This window comes from Leguminivora glycinivorella, chromosome 25, assembly GCF_023078275.1.
Source record: "Leguminivora glycinivorella isolate SPB_JAAS2020 chromosome 25, LegGlyc_1.1, whole genome shotgun sequence".
Classification (NCBI taxonomy): Eukaryota; Metazoa; Arthropoda; class Insecta; order Lepidoptera; family Tortricidae; genus Leguminivora; species Leguminivora glycinivorella.
Window position 1 is genome coordinate 8,207,287 of NC_062995.1, and position 20,872 is coordinate 8,228,158.

At 37.8% G+C, this 20,872-nt stretch overlaps 1 protein-coding gene across 1 annotated transcript in view; it reads right to left on the reverse strand.

Moving 5' to 3' along the window:
* Positions 1-4,559: 4,559 nt before the first annotated feature.
* Positions 4,560-20,872, reverse strand: part of LOC125239525 (spermine oxidase-like) — a 47,607-nt gene continuing 31,294 nt past the window's right edge. Inside the window, 4 exon segments of the mRNA XM_048147140.1 lie at positions 4,560-4,805; positions 5,732-5,871; positions 10,008-10,042; positions 10,045-10,116. Coding sequence (XP_048003097.1) covers positions 4,681-4,805; positions 5,732-5,871; positions 10,008-10,042; positions 10,045-10,116 — 372 coding nt within the window. The 3' untranslated portion in view covers positions 4,560-4,680.

Here is a 20,872-nt window from a genome sequence, read left to right on the forward strand (position 1 = left end):
CGTAGAGGAATAAGTAAGGGAAGAGTTGTAACTCCATACATGAGTAAATGCAAGTTATTTGTAGTGACATCTAGCGTCATCCACGCGTTAAATAGCGTAAATTATCAGTACTCCAAACTAGGTGCCAACAGTTGTTGCGTCTGCCAAAGATGTAATATTAAAACAGTTTACAACTTATATTTACAAGCAGAAGGAATTGAAAACAGAGTACCTACTAATTGATACTATTGTAATATTAGCTAAAAAATTGTTGAGCATTAGACTTTTTGTTCGTCGCGACATCTATTGACAAGTAGTAGTAATAATTTACGCTAGTTGACGCGTGATGGACACGTGAATGACGCTAGATGTCACTACGAATAACTGATGTATTGCTACTAGTCAATAGATGTCGCGTCGAACTAAAAATCTAATTGATGCGTGATTGACGCTAGTTGTCACTACAAATAACTTGCAATATCTGGGCGACCGAGCTTCGCTCGGTTCTATTTTAATATATCACGCCTTTAGATAAAAAAAAAACTCTTATAAATACAAAAACAAAAAAAAGACAAAAAACAAAAACTTAATTTCTGGCCGGGATTCGAAACCCTGACACCTACGATCTATCTGCGTACATTAGACCGACCTCGTACGACTGAGCTAAGCGGAATCGATGCGCGCGCGGCGAAATTAACGACCATATTTTACGTTTACTAACGCGAAAGAAAAACTCATGAAAACTCGAAAATTCGCGTTTTCCGGGATCTAAGGCTACGCTAGATCGATTTTTTACCCCCGAAAACCCCCACATAACAAATTTCAGCGAAATCGTTAGAGCGGTTTCCGAGATCGTCGGTATATATAAATAAATAAATAAATAAATATACAAGAATTGCTCGTTTAAAAGTATAAGATTTACTGATGTATGGAGTTTCAACTTAACAACTCTTCATTTTATGCTCTGAGGTCAGATCCGCTATACCCCAATTGCTAATTAGAGTCCAAAAAAACTACTACGATGTTGCCACTGCAATAAAATGTTTGTAAAATAGTATAATCCTTTTTTATAAAAACACACGCCAAGATAAATTATTTATTATTTATTTCAATCCTTTGATTTATATATTTAATAGTCTTTTATTATTTACATAAATACTAGGACGCTCGATTTTTTTTCTTTTTTTCCGTGATTTTTAGTTGTAAAGTTGGTATTGCGCTTGTATCACTTCAGGTATCAATAACATTTGGTGCTATATTTTGCGGTATAGAAAAACTATTGATGATATAGATATTGTGACCAATTTTTTATGCATATATTTTACAATCAACTAATCAGCGAAATAGTGTATAGTGGGCTTTATGGTTGCCACGGCCGCCATTGTTTTGGAAGCGGCCATGACACCATGGTCTGTCAAACTGTATTTGAATTTATTATTATGTATGATACACAGATATACAGACTACATCTCTGATATATGATAGACAGACGTTAATATGCAAGTAGCGCTTTATTGACAACCGACACTTATGAACCTTTTTGATAGAAAATGGCACATGTAATGATCTATTGTTTTACCTTAAAGAGAGTATGTGAGTGAGTAAGTTTGAGTAATGATAAATGATTTTTTCAATTTATGGTTCCAAATCTCCTGAGGAGTCTCAGAGATACATTGGGCACTCGTTCAATACGCTAAGGAAATACCTTTCGTGAGCCCCTGACTTCGCCACGCGCCATTTTGAGAGCCAGTTCAGGTGCTACCCTTCAGCAATAACATTCTAATATTGGTAATGGGTAACAACCCATGACTAGTTTAATAAACATTGGCGAAAATTGCACCTGACTGAGATAGGGCAGCTTTAGTGCATAAGGTAAAATACCCCATAATGGACGGTGATGCCATTATGGACAAAAAAACACAAATCCTTAAAAATAAGTATTTAAAATAAGTTTCTAAAAACTGACGGCTATGTACCATAAACTAGAGTTGTAGAGCTGTTTCATTTTGAAGTTTCAATTAATTCGGTTATTTCTGAAGGATTTGGAGACAAGATAAAATTCACCAGTTTACTGAAAAAAATATCAAGACGAATTCTTAGTAATGTTGCTAAGAGAGATGAGTTCATGTGTAAAATAATAAAAAAATAACGCACGGTGTAATCTTGAATGCGTTTTACTTAATGTATTAAGCATGAGATAAGGTATAAAACGTTCTAGTTTGTTGCTCCAAAGATATAAAGAAATGACGTTATTTTGCGAGTGTCCATTACTGGACCCGAAAAACTGCGTACCTCCAATGATGGACAAGGAACAATTTACAAAACCAAAATTTACAAGAAACAATCCTATGTTAAAATAACCCAAACTAATTGTATTTATGGTGTATAAAATTGACTCATTGCGTATCAGTTGGCTTTAAAAGTAAAATTTTAAACTTATTTCACTGTCCATAATGGGGGATCCATTACTGGAGAACTGCCGTCCATAATTGGAGAAAAAACACCTAGTTTTCATTTGTCAACTATGAAGAAACCAATAGGAGTATCTATTCTGCAATACGCTTGAAATGTAGAAGAAGGATAAGACATTCAAAATTTAACACGCTTGGCGGTAGAATTTTTACATTTATCAGTGAAATATCAAAAACAGGCCAATTTTTTTCTTAAACTGTCCATGATTGGGTCCGTCACCTTACATTTGTCTGGTTTAAGTTTTATTAGCAACGTGAATGGAGGTGATGTTGATTGTCACATATACACGTAATATAATGCGAATTACCAACATTTATCATTAGTGGCGACCGGTGGAACTAATTTGACGTATGAGAATTACTTAAAACAAAATAACTAAAACGAATTTTCTTCACAATTTTATCATCAAGTATTCTTGGATTTTTTACGTGCCAAATAAAGATTGTAGAAGGTTGGCGAAACCTGAAAAGTATTTTGACAGTGACATAAGTGACATTGACAGCTGTGACATTGACGTATCTGTCGTAGTTTTTTTGGACTCCAATTAGCAATTGGGGTATAGTTTCTTAGATAAATTGATTGTATTTTAACTAAAGAATCTTCCTTTAAAGTTAACGGGATTCAATAAACACACGGTGTATGTTGGTTCGGAACCCTCGGTGAGCGAGCCTGGTTCGCACTTGACAGACTTTTAAAATAAAGTAGGTACCTAGTTATCAGATAATTATTTACAACCATTTTTACAGTGCTTTTTAATCGTTTAATTTTAATAACTGGAAATGAAGGTAATATAATTGTTGGTTCTGGAGGTGCTATTCATTTTCTTTAATACAACTTAATCGGTAAAATTTGTGTCACATACATACAATCACGCCTGTACATAAAGGAGTAGGCAGAGCACATGCAATTACTTAAGTTTCAGTGCCACAATTGCCAAATAAGGGGTTGAAAGAAAAGGCTTTGCCTAAAATAAAAATTACTGATTTATTTACTATTATTTATTTATTTAATCAATAATGACGACCGGGCTCAGTCGGTAACCCTGCCTGCTAAGCCGCGGTTCTGGGTTCGAATATTTGTTCCTGAGTCATGGATGTTTTCTATGTATATAAGTATGTATTTATCTATTTAGCAGTGGCGGGGCGTGAAAATTTTCGTTGGTAAAGCCGGAGGGGTTTTTGGCATCTGTTTTGTATGGACTTCTACAGATACTAGAGAATTTTAGGGAACCCGTTGGGAATCGAGTTGTATCGACGCTCCGCCACTGCTATTTAAGTATGTATATAGTCGCTTAGCAGCTTACGCCGTGTCTTGCGTGGGCGACGGTCGCGCGACTGTCGCCGTCGCGTCTCATCTCATCGTCTACTTCCATATCGATAAGGTTTGATTTCGTATACGTCGCATCGCCGTCGCGCCACCATCGCGCGACCGTCGCCCACGCAAGCCACGGCGTTAGCACCCACAGTACAAGCTTTGCTCAGTTTGGGGCTAAGTTGATCTGTGTAAGGTGTCCCCAATATATTTTTAATATTTTTATATTTATTTAATTTATTTAATAGGGAACTTGACTATAGTTAAAATAAAATATTTTATACCATGCACGAAATAAAGCATCAGATAATTATAAGAAAAACATGGACAGAAGTTATTTTTAAATCCAATTTCTATTTAATAAGTCAGGTAGAAATATATAAAGTAACTGAGTTGACCGTGACTTACGTTAGTAACTTATTACAAATACTATATAAACTCTAGAGTTAATACGTGCAGCTTCTGACGTTTCCCATACAATGGAGGGGCAACAATTTTACTAGCGCCATCTAGCGGTACGAGTTGTTCAAAGTAGTTTGTCAGCCTTTTATTTTAGTAAATTAAAATAGAAAATGCGATTACTTGATCTACTTTAACATTTTTAGACGGAATAAAACAAAAAAATAAGAATGTGTGACTTTTTTAAATTTTATACTGTATGAACGGAAACTATTTTGATCAACTCATGCCGCTAGGGGCGCTAGTATAGCTTAGTGCCAATTTTGGCACTAAGCTGCACGTATTAACTCGTAGAGTTTACATAGTATTTGCTTATTATTAATCTGTGCCGTGACGTCACTCAATTCCATATAAATTCCATATTTAGCAAGTCGTTCAAATTCGTTGTGACAGTTCTTAAAAAGAAGCTGATATATTTGACTAGGAGGCAAGTAGCCTATTTCGGTGGATATGTAAAAGTTAGTAGTCTTTGACATTGAAGTTGTCTTCGCCACGGACGTTAAGTAGGAGTCTCTGGGCCTCCCGGCGGCCTGTCTCGCTTGCTCCGTGCACGGTACTGAAGTGCCGCGAGTTCGTGGCCTCGCCTGGAAAATAATTGCAAATAAATAATTTATTATTATATTTATATAAAATAATTTATTAATAATATTGTAGTTAATGAGGAGGCACACTCAAAGGTGATGACAGATGGCGTCACCCTATTCTATTAGAATAGAATAGAAGAACTTTATTCAAAAACGCTTAATTTAAACTTCAAACTTTTTTAAAGGTCAAATTACTTTACCCACTAGTGGATAAAATGCGTTTTTACCCGCCGGCATTAAAGGTTAAAACACGTGTTTCGTAGCTAGTGAGGGGAAAATATTATTATTGTATTAAAGTGTAACTGAAAAGGTCTCCACTCAGCTTCATGCCAAGGGACCCTGGAGGACCCTGACGCTGGTCTTCCATGGAGACCCTTCCGAGAGAGCGCAGCTACAAACTATACAAAACAAATCATATTTGTATAAATATACCTATAAGAAGACCTTAATGCTATGAACTATTCACGTGTAATATACTTATATATTAGTTCATTGCACACCTCTAACTTTTGAACAATACCTATGTTTAAAAAATATGAAAAAAATCGCAAAAGGAGAACTTTATAAAGACTTTCTAGGAGATTTTGTTTTGAACTTGAAAGGTTGAGTAGTTTTTGAGAAAAATAAGGGAAACTACGGAACCCTACACCGAGCGTGGCCCAACACGCTCTTGGCCGGTTTTTTTTAAAGTAGTTTTATAATAAACTGAAATAGACACCACACACTAAAGAAAAAGCGATCAAGTCCACTGGTGGCGAAGCCGGAAATCGAACCCGGGTCTCCAGCTAACGCGGCTGACGTGATAAACCGCTACACCACCCCGACCGCCGATTATAATGTTTCGATATCGATAGTTTTATAATGTTTTTATTTGTTTACTTTTTGCTTAACCGTTTATATTAACCTATTATTAAGTAAATGCTCACCTGCGAACAGTACACGAGGCTCGCCCGAAGAGTCAAGAAGCGGGTAGCTAAGCCATTTCCGCGCCAATGGATACTGAGGCGCCTCCAGGTTGTCGTACGTGTAGGAACCGCGCGTGAACGGGTTAGAATGCCATGTCGACCTGCACATTTACAACATTTATTAACGAAACATAGGGTTTAATTATACAAATATTAAGAAGTTTAACACTCATACGGTAGATGTCGCTACAGGCCCCATTGTCGACCTTAGTAGTGGAAAATTTCGCTGGCTCGGTTGAAGTCTTGGTGGCTCAGTTGGCAGAGCGCTGGAGTATCGATCCAGAGGCCGTGAGTTCAAGTCTCGCCCAAGGCAATTTCCACTTGTAACTAAACCTTCGCTCACCTTACTTATTTACTTACGTACTTGACTAACCGACAGTATAGCTAACCCCCCTTTAAATATACCCCGTAAATTTAGCCTTGTGATCGTCTAGCGTAAATAAGTAGAACCCTTCGATGTGAGCCGCGATAACCCAGATCCTTTAATGAGTATCAGCTGTATTTTTGACTAATATTTAAATTTTTATTTATTTATATTTTAAAGAAGGATAAAGGTTATTGTAGCATAATAATATAGTGTTATAGAAGAGTATTTTATCAGATTTAGGCCTAGAAGGTTATATGTGAGAAAATTAATGATGTAATGAAGAAAATTTTAGAATAGAAGTTAGTGAGTGAAACTTACATGAAATAAATATTAAAAAATATTTTGGTAATCATCCGCTACGCCCTATTAGTGATAACCCTATTAACGAAAATAGAAGGGATCGGTTCAAGGACATATCGTAGGGTGAAAAGCACGCTTGCATTATAAATATCATAATGCAGTACTAATAATTACTTTTCAGTACAGATGGTGTTTTTTTTACGCACTAGTGCGAGAAGTGGTTCATTATATGCTAGGTCGAAACTTCGGAGGCTCATCTGTACTGAAAAATGTCGTACAATTGTAACTAAACCTCCGCTCACCTTACTTATTTACTTACTTACTTGACTAACCATCAGTATAGCTAACCCCCTTTAAATATACCCCGTAAATTTGGCCTTGTGATCGTCTAGCGTGAATAAGTAGAACCCTTCGATGTGAACCGCGATAACTTAGATCCTTTAATGAGTATCAGCTGTATTTTTGACTAATATTTAAAATTTTATTTATATATATTTTAAAGAAGAATAAAGGTTATTGTAGCATAATAATATAGTGTTATAGAAGAGTATTTTATCAGATTTAGGCCTAGAAAGTTATATGTGAGAAAATTAATGACGTAATGAAGAAATTTTAGAATAAAAGTTAGTGAGTGAAACATACATGAAATAAATATTAAAAAATATTTTGGTAATCATCCGACTATGCCTTATTAGTGGTCCCGGCTTGGGCAAGGGCTTGCGATACGGTATGGGACCCCTGACCCGATCAAACCACTTTATCAGGATCCTAAGCAAGTAAGCCTGAAGGGCTATCTATCTACGAACTAACCCCCTTTTTGTTTTGTTTCTTTTTCCCTAGCTAAACCCCCTTTTCCCCAATACTGCTAATAGACCATAACTTCTCGATCTTTCTAATGTTTTATCGAAACACCGAGCAGTTGCTAACTTTTATAAGAACTAAGTCTACTAACTTTTCTAAGCTTTTGACTTTCCATCAGTGGACGGCGCTCGCATGCCACTGGGCCCTATAACAAACCTATGCTTTTTATTCCAAAGAATAGTTTGTTTCCCTAACCAACTTGATAGAATTTACCTTGAAAAACCAGTTAGCAACACTAAGTGTCCCGCAGCCACACCGAAAGATCAGAAATTGCTACCACAATTATTAATTTCACTCAGATAAATTAAGTAATAAGAGATTTTATAAATTACCAGTTTTACCACATATTTTAAGATAGTAAACACCACATTTAAAGTCCATTTAAACCATATAAATAGTAGTAGTTAAATTATTTCTCCACAATACACGTTGACCAATTATAATTTAAGACCAATCATAATAGAACTCTACTTTCATAGAAATAGTGTGTGACTCTACCCTACTCCTATTGTTTTTCCTACTCTAACATATCTGAAACACAGACCCTCACTTACCATAGATCTTGTGTTCAGAATATGTACAAGTGTATCCCTACTAGAACTGTACAGTTCAGCCAGCGAAGCTGAGATAGGCAACCTATAGGCTTGTGTTCTGATCCCCCCCTCTGCTCTTGCCCGCAGGCTAGGGTAGCAGAGAGTAGATCGCCCTATCCGTGTATATATCCAGTATTCTAGGACACACCAGTACCAGCCACATGGGAGACCCAGCTGCGATCAACTTTACTTAGATGTGGATCGATCACAACCGAAATCCCCAGCGACCAACGCCAGCATGGACTAGAGCACCGAGTAAATAAATATAAATATATATAGGACCCCAGCCTCAAATACTGCCGACTTCAGTGAGCAAGGATTACTCCTAATGTCTTTCGTCAATCGTGAAAGTCCTCACTTCCATCTAACAGTTGGACTCTTTGAGACCGGTGAGAAAATACGCTTTTGTAAGTATAAAAAAGCGTCCAAGCCCCCACTTGGAACAAAAGACCCCTAAACGCCTTATGTTTAACAGCCGCAAGGTATAAAGCGCTTAGCCGGACAACAGTCTGTCACAAACAATGATCTGGCTTATAACTTTCACAAAATAACCCCATAGAAAATTACTAAATTCAATTTTACTGACCAACTAAACAAACGAATGAAGTTTCCTTTACGTGCTATAATCTAAGCTTAGTTTTGCAAGAATTACTCCCTACAAAACCAAACACAGACTTATCTCCAAGCACCAGCCATACATCGACCCAGTCTTTGTATTGCTTGACGGCACTCATGAAACAAAGCACAGAAAACTTCACTATACACATTAATTTAAATGTAACACTACACTATAAATAGAACACTAAAATAACCCCACAACTGACGGTAAAGCAATTCCACCACAGGTCTAAGTTCAACTGTACGACGATATTGTCCCCGCACAATCAAACAGAGACACAATTTCAAAGTTTACAATCACTTAGAATAATTTCCAAGTAAAAACAAACAGAGAAATAATAGCAGAACAACTTCACTCACCAGTATAACACACGAAAGCCAGAGACACTGTTAGTCTTGTAGATATTTTAAGAATGACGCGCGTCGGCTCGCTCCGACCCTTTTATAGATTCTCTATAAGAGACATACCAGAGACTTAACAGAGACGTAATGGATACATATCAGAGACATAATGGATACATAATGGATACATGAGACATACTGGAGACTAGAGACATACTGGGGACTAGAGACATGGAACAATGGATAGCCACTAAATTACGCGCATAAGAAAAAGATCATAACTGTTTTGTTTACTAAGCCGTACGCCTTAGGCATTAATGTCCAAGACAGCTCAGCACGAACGTTTTTACTTCTCAATAGTAACACCTGCATGACTGCACGTGTTTTAGAGTGAGATGGAGATATCTTTTGTTGATTCCTAATACGTAATGAAACATTTTATATTGTGGTAAATATAAATATGCAAATATTATTTTATCAAATGTTTTTAACCAGTTTTGTAAATCAAATACATAACAAAATATCATTTTTGTTTCTAAATGCTACAAGAAATACATCCAGAAAGTTTACTACTAATCATTATCAACTTTCATGACCTGTAATTGAAATCAAGATATAATATTGGAACGCTACTCAGTTGACAACTGTCAGTGTCAGTATTTCGTCCATGTGAACGTAGTTTGTTGATAAATATGTTTTACCAACCTGTTTTGCATCAAATAATAGTGAACTTTATGAGTGAAGACGTGACTAAACATGTGATAAAGCTTCACAGATATTATTTGTTAAAATATCCAATGAAATCCCGAAGGAAATATGCACCAAAAAGTTGGTCAAGGAAAAGTTGATTCGCCGTAAGTTTTATATGTAATAACGAGTCAATTTCCTCGTCATAGACGCTTGTTCTGTTACACTCGTTTCGAACTTCCTTTTTTCGCACTTGTATCGTAATGTACTATTTCAGTACAGATGGTGAATTTTTACGCACTGGTGCGAGAAATGGTTCATTTTTTGTCAGGTCGAAATTTCAGAGGGCCATCTGTACTGAAAAACGTCGTACGATACAAGCGCGAAAAGGAATTCGTAACTCGAACTTCTTTTTTTCCGCACTCGTATCATAATGTACTATTATGTAATCGTAAACCTGTGAAGATACCTTAGGAATCCTGTAGGCGCAGGGACGGTGACCTTGAAGCGTCACCCATGAATCGCTGCAGCAGCGCCACGCACTTACTCTTCACAACCTCTTCCGGTAACTTCTCCACCTGACAAACAATAATAGTGTTAAGAGGGCATTCAACGAAAACGTCGTAATAATGTAAAATTGATAGTTTTAGTCGGCAAAATGCTACACTTTCCGTCATCTAAAAGACTTATTAAGTTCAGGATTCGATTAGGACATCTTCTTAACTTACATGTTGTGAGACTGGATTTTTAAAAACTAACTCACTTAATAAATTATGATTTTTTTCTGGTGCATGTTTAGGAAAACCCGCGAAAAGTGCTGACTTAGTCCGTCTAATTTGTAAAATTTGGATAGTTTTGAATGCTTCAAGTGGTAAATTTGTATTATGTATATCCTGTACTACAATCATCTGAGACTACTTCTTTGTTATAAGGCTTTAGAATAGAGTAAATGAGGATATGATGAATCCAATTTGTTTCAGAAATCACCTCAGAATAAGTGTCAATTTCTTCGAAAACTTACGTGTTTTTGAAGTAATTTTAATATAAAAATAATCTGCAACGCTTACTCAAACAGATTTTATGCAAAAGTTTTCTATTAATTGCAATTTAATATTTTTGACGATTTTTTAAAAATGCCTCCTTATTACCGGTTACGCGCGCTTGCGATGTCAGTACCGCGGCAGAGCTTGTAGAGGCAGGACGTATGTTAGTCCGCTCCGCACGCGGCTCGACGATCGCGAAGTTATTTTGTCATTGTGTGCGGCACCCGCCGTGTCCAAAACCGCACTTGTGTGCGTGTTTGGCTGTACTGTTGCATGTATACTGCGACCGAAAACTTTGATCCTTGGGTTGACGACTTTGGTAACTAACTAATTAACTTGACTAAAATTTTTAGTAAGTATTATTGAATATCATTTGAGGTTACTGACTCGTCTCAACAAAATCTTTGACAATAGATGGTACTCAGGATCTGATGATGAAGTCAGATGGTAGTCATGAGTTCTCATCAACCAGGTCTTGAAACCATTTCGTGTTTGGGCTCGTTTGATTCGCCTCAACAAGATCTTTGACAAGAGGTGATGGTACCCAGGATCTGATGATGAAGCCGGAAGGTAGTCATGAGTTCTCATCAACCAGGTCTTGAAACCATTTCGTGTTTGGGCTCGTTTGATTTGCCTCAACAAGATCTTTGACAAGAGGTGATGGTACCCAGGATCTGATGATGAAGCCGGAAGGTAGTCATGAGTTCTCATCAACCAGGTCTTGAAACCATTTCGTGTTTGGGCTCGTTTGGTTCGTCTCAACAAGATCTTTGACAAGAGATGGTACCCAGGATCTGATGATGAAGCTGGAAGGTAGTCAAGAGAATTCATCAACCAGGTCTTGAAACCACTCCGTGTTTGGGCTCGTTTGGTTCGTCTCAACAAGATCTTTGACAAGAGATGGTACCCAGGATCTGATGGTGAAGCCGGAAGGTAGTCAAGAGTATTCAACAACCAGGTCTTGAAACTCTTCTGTGTTTGGGCTCGTTTGATTCGTTTCAACAAGATCTTTGACAAGAGATGGTACCCAGGATCTGATGATGTAGCTGGAAGGTAGTCAAGAGTATTCCACGACCAGGTCTTGAAGCCACTTCGTGTTTGGGTTCGTTTGATTCGTCTCAACAAGATCTTTGACAAGAGATGGTAATCACTCTTTTATACTCTGGCGAATCCACTGTCTCAGTGTGTCAACAGTCAACTAAAGCAGGTAGGCGAAGCGTAGAGTTGTATTTCCTTACAAAAAACCAATACATAGATGTGGACCTTCCTGTGCTCCATGCAATTAAAACAACATAATATTTAAAAACCGGCCGAGAGCGTGTCGGGTCACGCTCAGTGCCTACACTGAGCGTGGCCCGACACGCTCTCGGCCGGTTTTTAAAGCCGCATTGGTAAATAGCCGCTCGGCTCTTCCGTAGTTTTCCATATTTTTCAAAAACTACAGAACCTATCAAGTTCAAAACAGTTTTCCTAGAAAGTTTATAAAGTTCTACTTTTGTGATTTTTAAATATTTTTTAAATATATGGTTAAAAAGTTAGAGGGGGGGGGGGGACACTTTTTTTTTCTTTAGGAGCGATTATTCGCGAAAATATTAATATTATCAAAAAACGATTTCAGTAATTCATTTTTAAATACCTATCCAACAATAAATCATACGTTAGGGTTGAAATGAAAAAAAAATCACTCCCTACATAAAACATTTTTTCCGCTTTTTATTTTTGCACTTTGTCGGCGTGACTGATATACATATTGGTACCAAATTTCAGCTCTCTAGTTCTAACGGTCACTGAGATTATCCGAGGACGGACGGACGGACGGAGGGACAGACAGACAGACATGGCGAAACTATAAGGGTTCCTAGTTGACTACGAAACCCTAAAAACACATTTTAAATATTAAACTTATATTGACCGGGATATAGACCGTGAATATAAGTCTAATGAAAATAACCGTGAATCATTCAAAACTCTTACATTTTAAATATAAAAAAAAACTACTTAAAATTAAAGAAAACCGATCTTAGTTCCATTATATACAGAGTGGGGCCTGTAACAAAGGCGAAGAATTGAACTGTAGGCTATTCTCCTTATACTGATCAACATTTATTCAGTGACTTTTAAAAATTATGAAGTCTTTAAATTTTTAATTTTTCATACAAAATAAATATTAGCTTCAATGTACGCCATTATTGTTGTCTTTGACGTTGTCTGTCACACTTTAGACTTAACAGAATTCGCAATACATTACCTCTTAGAAAAAACTTTCAAGGGTGATAAAAATCAAAATACAAGTTATTTTTAAAAGTCGCCGAACAAATGTTGATCAGTATAAGTGCGTTTTCACATTATCCGATCCGATATCGGATGTCGGACCGATATCCCATACATTAAAGGCGCCATCTTGGATTTTTTCTATTGAAATGCTTCCGACATCCGATATCGGATCGGATAGTGTGAAAACGGCTTAAGGAGAATAGCCTAGAGTTCAATTCTTCGCCTTTGTTACAGGCCCCACTCTGTATATGTACCTAGAAAACATCATCATCTTCCTTGCGTTATCCCGGCATTTGCCACGGCTCATGGGAGCCTGCGGTCCACTTTGACAACTAATCCCAAGATTTGGCGTAGGCACTAGTTTTTACGAAAGCGACTGCCATCTGACCTTTCAACCCAAAGGGTAAACTAGACCTTATTGGAATAAGTCCGGTTTCCTCACGATGTTTTCCTTCACCGAAAAGAACCTAGAAAACATATCATATACAAAATAAAATAAAACTAAGAAAACGGATTATATTCATTGTACGCGATATAATCTGATTCCATAAATTTATTTCATGAGTAACTATCGCGGTGACAGAAGACAATATTATATACACAATTTATTATATTATAAAAGTTTTTTAATTTATTTCTTCCAAGGCTACACACGTTTTAATAAAAAAAACTGTGATAAGTTTAATAATTAAACTAAAAGGTCAAGTATTTATGCACGAAATCATGTATGCAAATATGTAATATATATGGTGGTGTTTTTACGCAAGTATCAATAATGGTTAGTCCGCAACGCCACTGACGGCGTGGCGGTAACGACCATGAATGCTATCCCTTTCGCTCTAGCCGCACGTAAGGTTGGTTCGAAGAGGATCGCACGCTATGTCTGTACCGCAGGCTACAATCGTTATGCTTCTGGTTATAGTGTGCGTCTGCACACAGGCGCACGCCAGCGCCGCCGGCGTCGAAATGCGAGCAAGCAGATTTTTTGAAAGCGCTCTTAAGTAGGGCTCTGGATATTCGGTACTACCCGCCGATCCGTGCGCCTGGCCCCTTAGCCCCGGCGGTGCTAAGCGTCCGAACTACCCGAACCCGCCGAAGTCCGTTCCCGTGTAGTGCCGTTCGCGCGTGTAGTGCCGAATGCGCGTTCGGGGCCGGACGGCCGGACGCACGGACTTCGGCACCGTTCGGGTATTGAACACACGAGGCGGCCGGCGGACCGATCGACTTATTGCCGTGCCGGTTTGTATTTAAAAAATATTTTTTGGTTTTATACATACTCGTTTTATTTGAATCAATAACGTGTTAACTATATTTTTTGCACTTGTTCCCGTTACGTTATAGGCTACTCGTACAGATTAGATAATAATTATGATTATATGTATTCAATACAAATATTACAAACGTATTCCATATAGGTCCATAATTCGCCAGGAACACTAGTCTACTGTTTTTTTTTCAATAAAGTTGCTTAAGACAATTGCGAAAAGTAGAGTTTAATGGACTTTATTTGTCTCTAGGTTAACTAATAGAAGTCTAAACAGGGTATTGGTTTGTGTGAAAAATACTATATTAGTTCTATTACTTACTTGATTGTTTTATGATATTCATGGTGCCTTACTAACTATCTATAGGGACCATACCACCTATAGGTACTTACTACATATATGTACACATGTTGACAAATATACTTCAAAATATTGTCTTCGGTTACCGCGACAGTTACTCAATACTCATGCAATTTATTATAGTTATATCTATGTCTCATAGTTTTAAAATAAATAAATAAATATTGGGGACATTACACAGATCGACTTAGCCCACAGAGAACCTCCTATAGAGTGGCAGTCTTGTATATTTGGTTCGCGATACGAGTCACCAGTGTTTGGGGTGCGAGGAGCGGGCGGGGAATGTGTTAAGCGCGCTGTGATTGGCCGTTTCAAGGACGGCGGGCAGTCGCGCCAGATGAAAAGGGACAGAAGTATGACTGTCCCTCTACTGACGCGTAAGTGGCCAATGTAAGTTGACCTATGCCGGCTCTGAATAAATTATAAATATGACTTATTTGTGGAATGTAATGCCGTCTGTTTTTAAATTTGAGCTTCTTGTTACCTTTCCACACCATTTCACACTACAGGTGGACATCTTTAAGGCATCAAAATACCCTTTTCCAATTTTTTTGTGCGAAAAACACGCGCTGCTTTCGGGTCTGTTACTTGGTCGATACTGATCGGGCACGGCGAGCGCCCGCGCTTATATCAGTGCAAATACTAGGAAGGCTGGCCACCGCGAGTCGTCTTGTAATAGATGTCTATAGGGGTTGGTCTGTGACTTAGCCCCAAACTAAGCAAAGCGTGTACTATGGGTGCTAAGCGACGATATACATATATACTTAAATAGATAAATACATAACTATGGAAACGGATTATATCACGTATACTGAATTTACAATTTCGAACCCCGACGTTTCGAACACTTTACAGCGTCCGTGGTCAACGGGTGACACCCATAATTAATTGTAAATTCATTACTTATAGGCGATATAATCCATTTTATTTCATAAATATCCTTCAAATTAAGGAAATTTATTTGAACTATCGAGTTATTAGTTTTTATCTAAAAAGTTAGTAGAATTAACGTCGCATGAGAAGACAAAGGTAATAATGACTTGTGGGCGGCACAATAACCAATACCCGTGGTGATTTTTTTTTACTGATAATAATGACACTCAAACCTCACACCCGGCGCATCCCTTTGACATGGACAAACCTTTTGTTTGAAAAGTTCTAAATGTAGCCGCGCTGTTTTACAAATACCTAGTTAATAATGGTATTTTTTTTGTTATTTTGGAGTGAGCCACTTTGAAGTGAATATGTATCCATAGTCCTGGTTCTTAACTTGAGCTAGTCGGATAGGGTGTGACAAAAAGCATGAGACTTGACATGTATATAGATAACTTGCAAACACTTAACAGAAAAAAATAAAAGTACGCAGACGCCGAGGTGTCAATGTTTCCCCTCTTTTCCCTCATTTTTATATCACTATTTTCAGTTTTTTTATATTGTCATGAAAACCGTGAAAGCTATAATCACAATATTTAGGAAAAGTATATTCTCCATAAAATTTTCTTCAATACTGTCTGTTAAGGTATAGCTTTAACTCATCATTTTAAAATTATGCTTAAGTCCCCGCATAATATTTGTGTTTAACTACTAGTGGGATGAGTAGGGGTAGCACTACCGTCTGTTAGTAATATACTTTAAATGGAAATATTGTAGAGAATTTCATGGTACTTCTGCTAAACATCTTTCTGGTAAGTACCTACTCGTAATATTTACTTACCAAAACCTTTAATACCTACCTTTAATAGTTTTCGTGAAAATTTAAAAAGCTAAAAATAGGAGATAATAGTGGGGGAAGAGATTGACTCCTCAGCGTGTTTCTACTTCTATTTATCCTTATGAACGTCAAAGCTATGTGCATACCAACTTTCATGCTTTCTAATTTAGGTCACTGAAAACGCGTGCCCTGATATAAGTATAATTAATAATGCCGAAAATGGAAAACATGGAAAAAATCGAGTAGTTAAAATTTGTCCCCCAGTCACAATTGCTCCGCTGTCCCTTTCTGATTTTAGTTATTAAGGTTTTATCATTTTTGGTTCTCATATTCGCTTGAACCAAGAACGCGAACGATCATCAAGCATCACTATAGGTCGAGAACGGATCGGATCCGCGGGTTTTTAGAGTCCGTCGATCCGGACGCACGGACTACACGGGTACCCGGACCTTAATTACACGGTCCCTAATTACCCGTTCCAAACGGGCCAGAAATCCGGATTCGTGTAACACGGGAACGGATACCCGGCAACGGGTACACGAAACACGGACGCGACCGGGAGCCCTACTCTTAAGAAGACCATACGGCGGTCACAGCACAAAAGCACACCTCGGACACTGGCGATCAAATATATGAAAGAGGCGCGTTCATAGCACGCAGTCTAAGCTCGTGTAGGTGAACGCGTACTATGCTTGTATGAGTGAAATATGACAGGTCGACTGTTCGCGTTTTTTGACAGGCGGTAACTGTGAGATAACCGAGAGGGGGTGGGTGGCACTTTCAGCGGGGAGCGGGAGTGGCCATACTGTACGATAATAGGTACTCTTTATTAAGAGGGCTTTCGTGTTAAAAATAGTGAAATCGCAACCGAGCGCTTGATCATACCGTGTGTGGTATCAAATTAAAGGGCTTTGCGAGTAGTTTATAAATATATATCACATTATAGGACTTTTTTTACTTGATCTAACAAAATATGAGAAAATGTCCAAAAGTGGTAATAATTGTACCGGTGAAGGCTCGTTTTCAAAAAATTGGCAAAAATCAATAATAGCAATTTATAATCACTAAGGCATAACAGCAATTTAAGTAAACGTTGCAGATTAATTTAGTACAAAACTTACTTCGATGTGATGTAGATTTTCAAAGAAATTGTCACTTAATTTTAGGTAATTTCTGAAAAAAATTGAATTCGCCTTAGGCTAGTTTACTCTTTTTCAAAAACTTAAAATAAAAATCTAGTCTGAAATGATTGTAGTACAGGATATACGAATTATAAATTTACCCGTTTTAATATTCAAAATTGTCCAAATTTTACAAATAAGATCGACTGATTCAGCTCTATACGTGCGTTTTTCTAAACGTGCATTAGAGAAAAATTCATAATTAATTTAGTGAGTTAGTTTTCAAAAATCCAGTCTTATAAAAATCAAGATAATAAGATGCTCTAACTGGAACTTGAATTAAATAAATCTATTGGATAACGGAAAGTGTAGTATTTCACCGACTAAAACTATCAATTTTACATTCTTTTGACGTTTTTTTTGAAAGCAGCCTTAAATACTGTGACAATAGTGTGATATAGCTTATCGCGTCGGCGCGTCTCTTTCGTACCTACTAAACGTGCGAAAAATACGCACCGACACTGACGCGACACTGTGTTTCGCCATAGATTAAATATCGTATAAGGGACCGCCCACACTTAAGAGACGCATGTGTGGCGGCGGCTTGGCGCGCGCCGCGCCGCCTGGGGCGCGTCTTAGGGCCTGGCCACATGGGCGCGTTGCGGCGACGCACCGCAAAAATTCTGCGTTGCGTTGCCGCGCCGCCAGTTTTTGCGGCAGGAAATCTGCGGCGCGGCACCGCGACGCAAGAACTCGCGGTGCGTCGACGCACCGCAAAAACTCGCGGCGCGGCACCGCAACGCAGAATTTTTGCGGCGCGTCGCCGCGCCGCCAAAACTGGCGGTGCGTCGCCGCGCCTCGATAACTATACACAGAGCAGAACTTCACGATCAGTCTTTATCCAGACATGGATCCCATTACGCACATTCTGCTCTTGCTCGTATTACGGAGGCGCTTAAAAAAAAGGAGACGAAAAGAAGATGCTGGGTCAACCCATATATATATATAAAATGAATAATGACGGAACTCATTTTGAAAGGAAATATGCGGCATTAAAGACAAGTGAAGTGAAGTTCAAAGAATATTTCAGAATGACAATAGCAAGTTTCGAAGAACTGGTCTTTAAAATCTCACCTCGAATAAAAAAACAATATATATTTAATTATTTAGAAAACCTGTCGGACCTCTGGAGATGCTGAGATTAACTAAATATGCCGAATACCGAATATTTACCGAATATTCGGCCCATCTCTAATGTGGACAAAGGACGAAAGGACAGCCTTATAGACAGCAGGCAGGCAATTATGGTCGCGCGATAAATGATAAAAATATCAGGCCGTCCCTATCGCACTATTTGTAAGTGCGATAGGGACTAGGGACGGCCCGATGTTTTATCATTTATCGCGCGACCATGATTGCCCTGCAACTTCTTATTGCTATCGGTGTCGAGTACTTATCCAAGTTAGGTATCGATTTTAAACATGACGGTGTAATTGTGTGCAGTACAGTACCTACAAAAAAAATGGTACAGAAATTAAAAATAATTACAGTACGCTGAACCAAAATAATATATTACTTACAATACTATATATCATATCATTTTCCTCAGAGCATTTTTCCTGTCTTTGTGTATACTACCTACGGTTGGCAACCCTACGGCCGTTTTCACATTATCCGATCCGATATCGGATATAGGAAGGATGTAAAATGTAAGATTTATGCGCTTCCAGGTTTTTATTTATGTATTTAATAGATCATTATTACTAAAAAACGATATAAAACGCAAAAATTGCGGATTTAATGCAGATGGCACTCTCCTAGAACAGTTTTTGTCCGAGGCACCACCGAACTGCCGATATCGGCAGGACGCTTCCGACATTTTTGGCATGCCGGACCCCCCGCCAGCTGGCGGCCGATAATATTTGTGTGTGTGCGTATATATGTAGGTATACGTTTGTAGTGTAGTGTGCGTGACAAAAATGGCGTCTATTAAACAGCTGCTGTTAATGATGAATTTCTGTTGAAAACAAAAAGATTGTAATTCATCGGTCCGAATTGCGGATACTAATTTTTTCATCCTTTAGTAGATATAGTTAAATTTAAAATTATAAGTATTTATTTTACTTGCCACTCTTGAGTATTTTTATGCTCGTTATTTTAATTTTACAATAAAATATTTGAAATATAGTGCTTATAATTATTAAATATAAAACTTTTTAAAAATATTTTTTGATACAAAATCATACTTCATTGATTTGGAACAATGCGTTTTATCGGACCGACATCCGTCACTATCGGAAGCGTTTATCGGATGTAGGATGTCGGTCCGACACCCGATATCGGATCGGATAATGTGAAAACGGCCTACACCGCTCAATGTGGCATTTGCACGATACAGCAACGTGCCGCGGCGGCCGGCCGTGTCGCAGTTGTTAGCTAAGCTACCCTTGTGTGCGTGCGTGATGACACGATTCGCTGGTTGTTCTTTTAGGTATTTAAGTACTTTTAGGTATTTAAGACGCTACAGGAGCGAAAATGAGAGGAAAGGGAGCCCTTTCAATTTGGGAATTTTAGTTAAATATACTAGTGTTATTAACTAGATTTATCGAAAAAAATTGTCCATTCAGAACAACTCAGTTAAAAGATATTGCGAAAAAATTCTTTAAAATCGAGGTTCCGCTCTCGACTGTTTCCTCCTTCAAAACTTAATGAATCGTAAGTGCGTTTTCACATTATCCGATCCGATATCGGATGTAGGACCGATATCCCATACATTACAGGCGCCATCTTGTATTTTTTCCATTGAAATCCTTATGACATCCGATATCGGATCGGATAATGTGAAAACGGCCTAACGGAATTTAATTACTAACAAAAATAATTGATTAGTCTATAATTTGGATGTTTAGATTATTGCAATACATTAAGACGCTACGGGAGCGAAAATGCTAAAATGGAAAGGAGTCCCCCTTTCAATTTGGGAATTTTAGTTAAATATACTAGTTTTATTAACTAGATTTATCGAAAAAAAAATTCCATTAAGAACAACTCAGTTAAAAGATATTGCGAAAAAATCTTTGAAATCGAGGTTCCGCTCTCTTTTCCTCCTTCAAAACTTATTTAAACGGAACGAAATTTGAGAATCTGAATAATTTAAAATGAAATAATCTGTGTCGGACCGTTTAGATTTTTTGGACAATTGTTACCGATCTTGAGTATCCCTTTTTCGAGCCATATTGAAAAATGCCGTTTTTAGAAATTTTTGATTGGATCATATCAAAACGGTCCGACTCAGAAAAAATAATAACAATCTGTGTCGAAAAAATCATTGCTCTATCTTCAAAAACCAAGGAGGAAATAGTCGAGAGCGTTTGTATGGAGAACTGACCTGTATCGTATCGTCTTAAGAAATCTGATTTCAAAGGTTTAGGTAGGAAATCTAATCATCAATATTATTGCAATGTAAAATTATTTTTTTCTATTTTCTCCGTGTTTTCTAACGCGCTTATTTTTAGGAAGCGGTTTTTTTTCATGGTTTGTTTAAGGTACACACCGACACG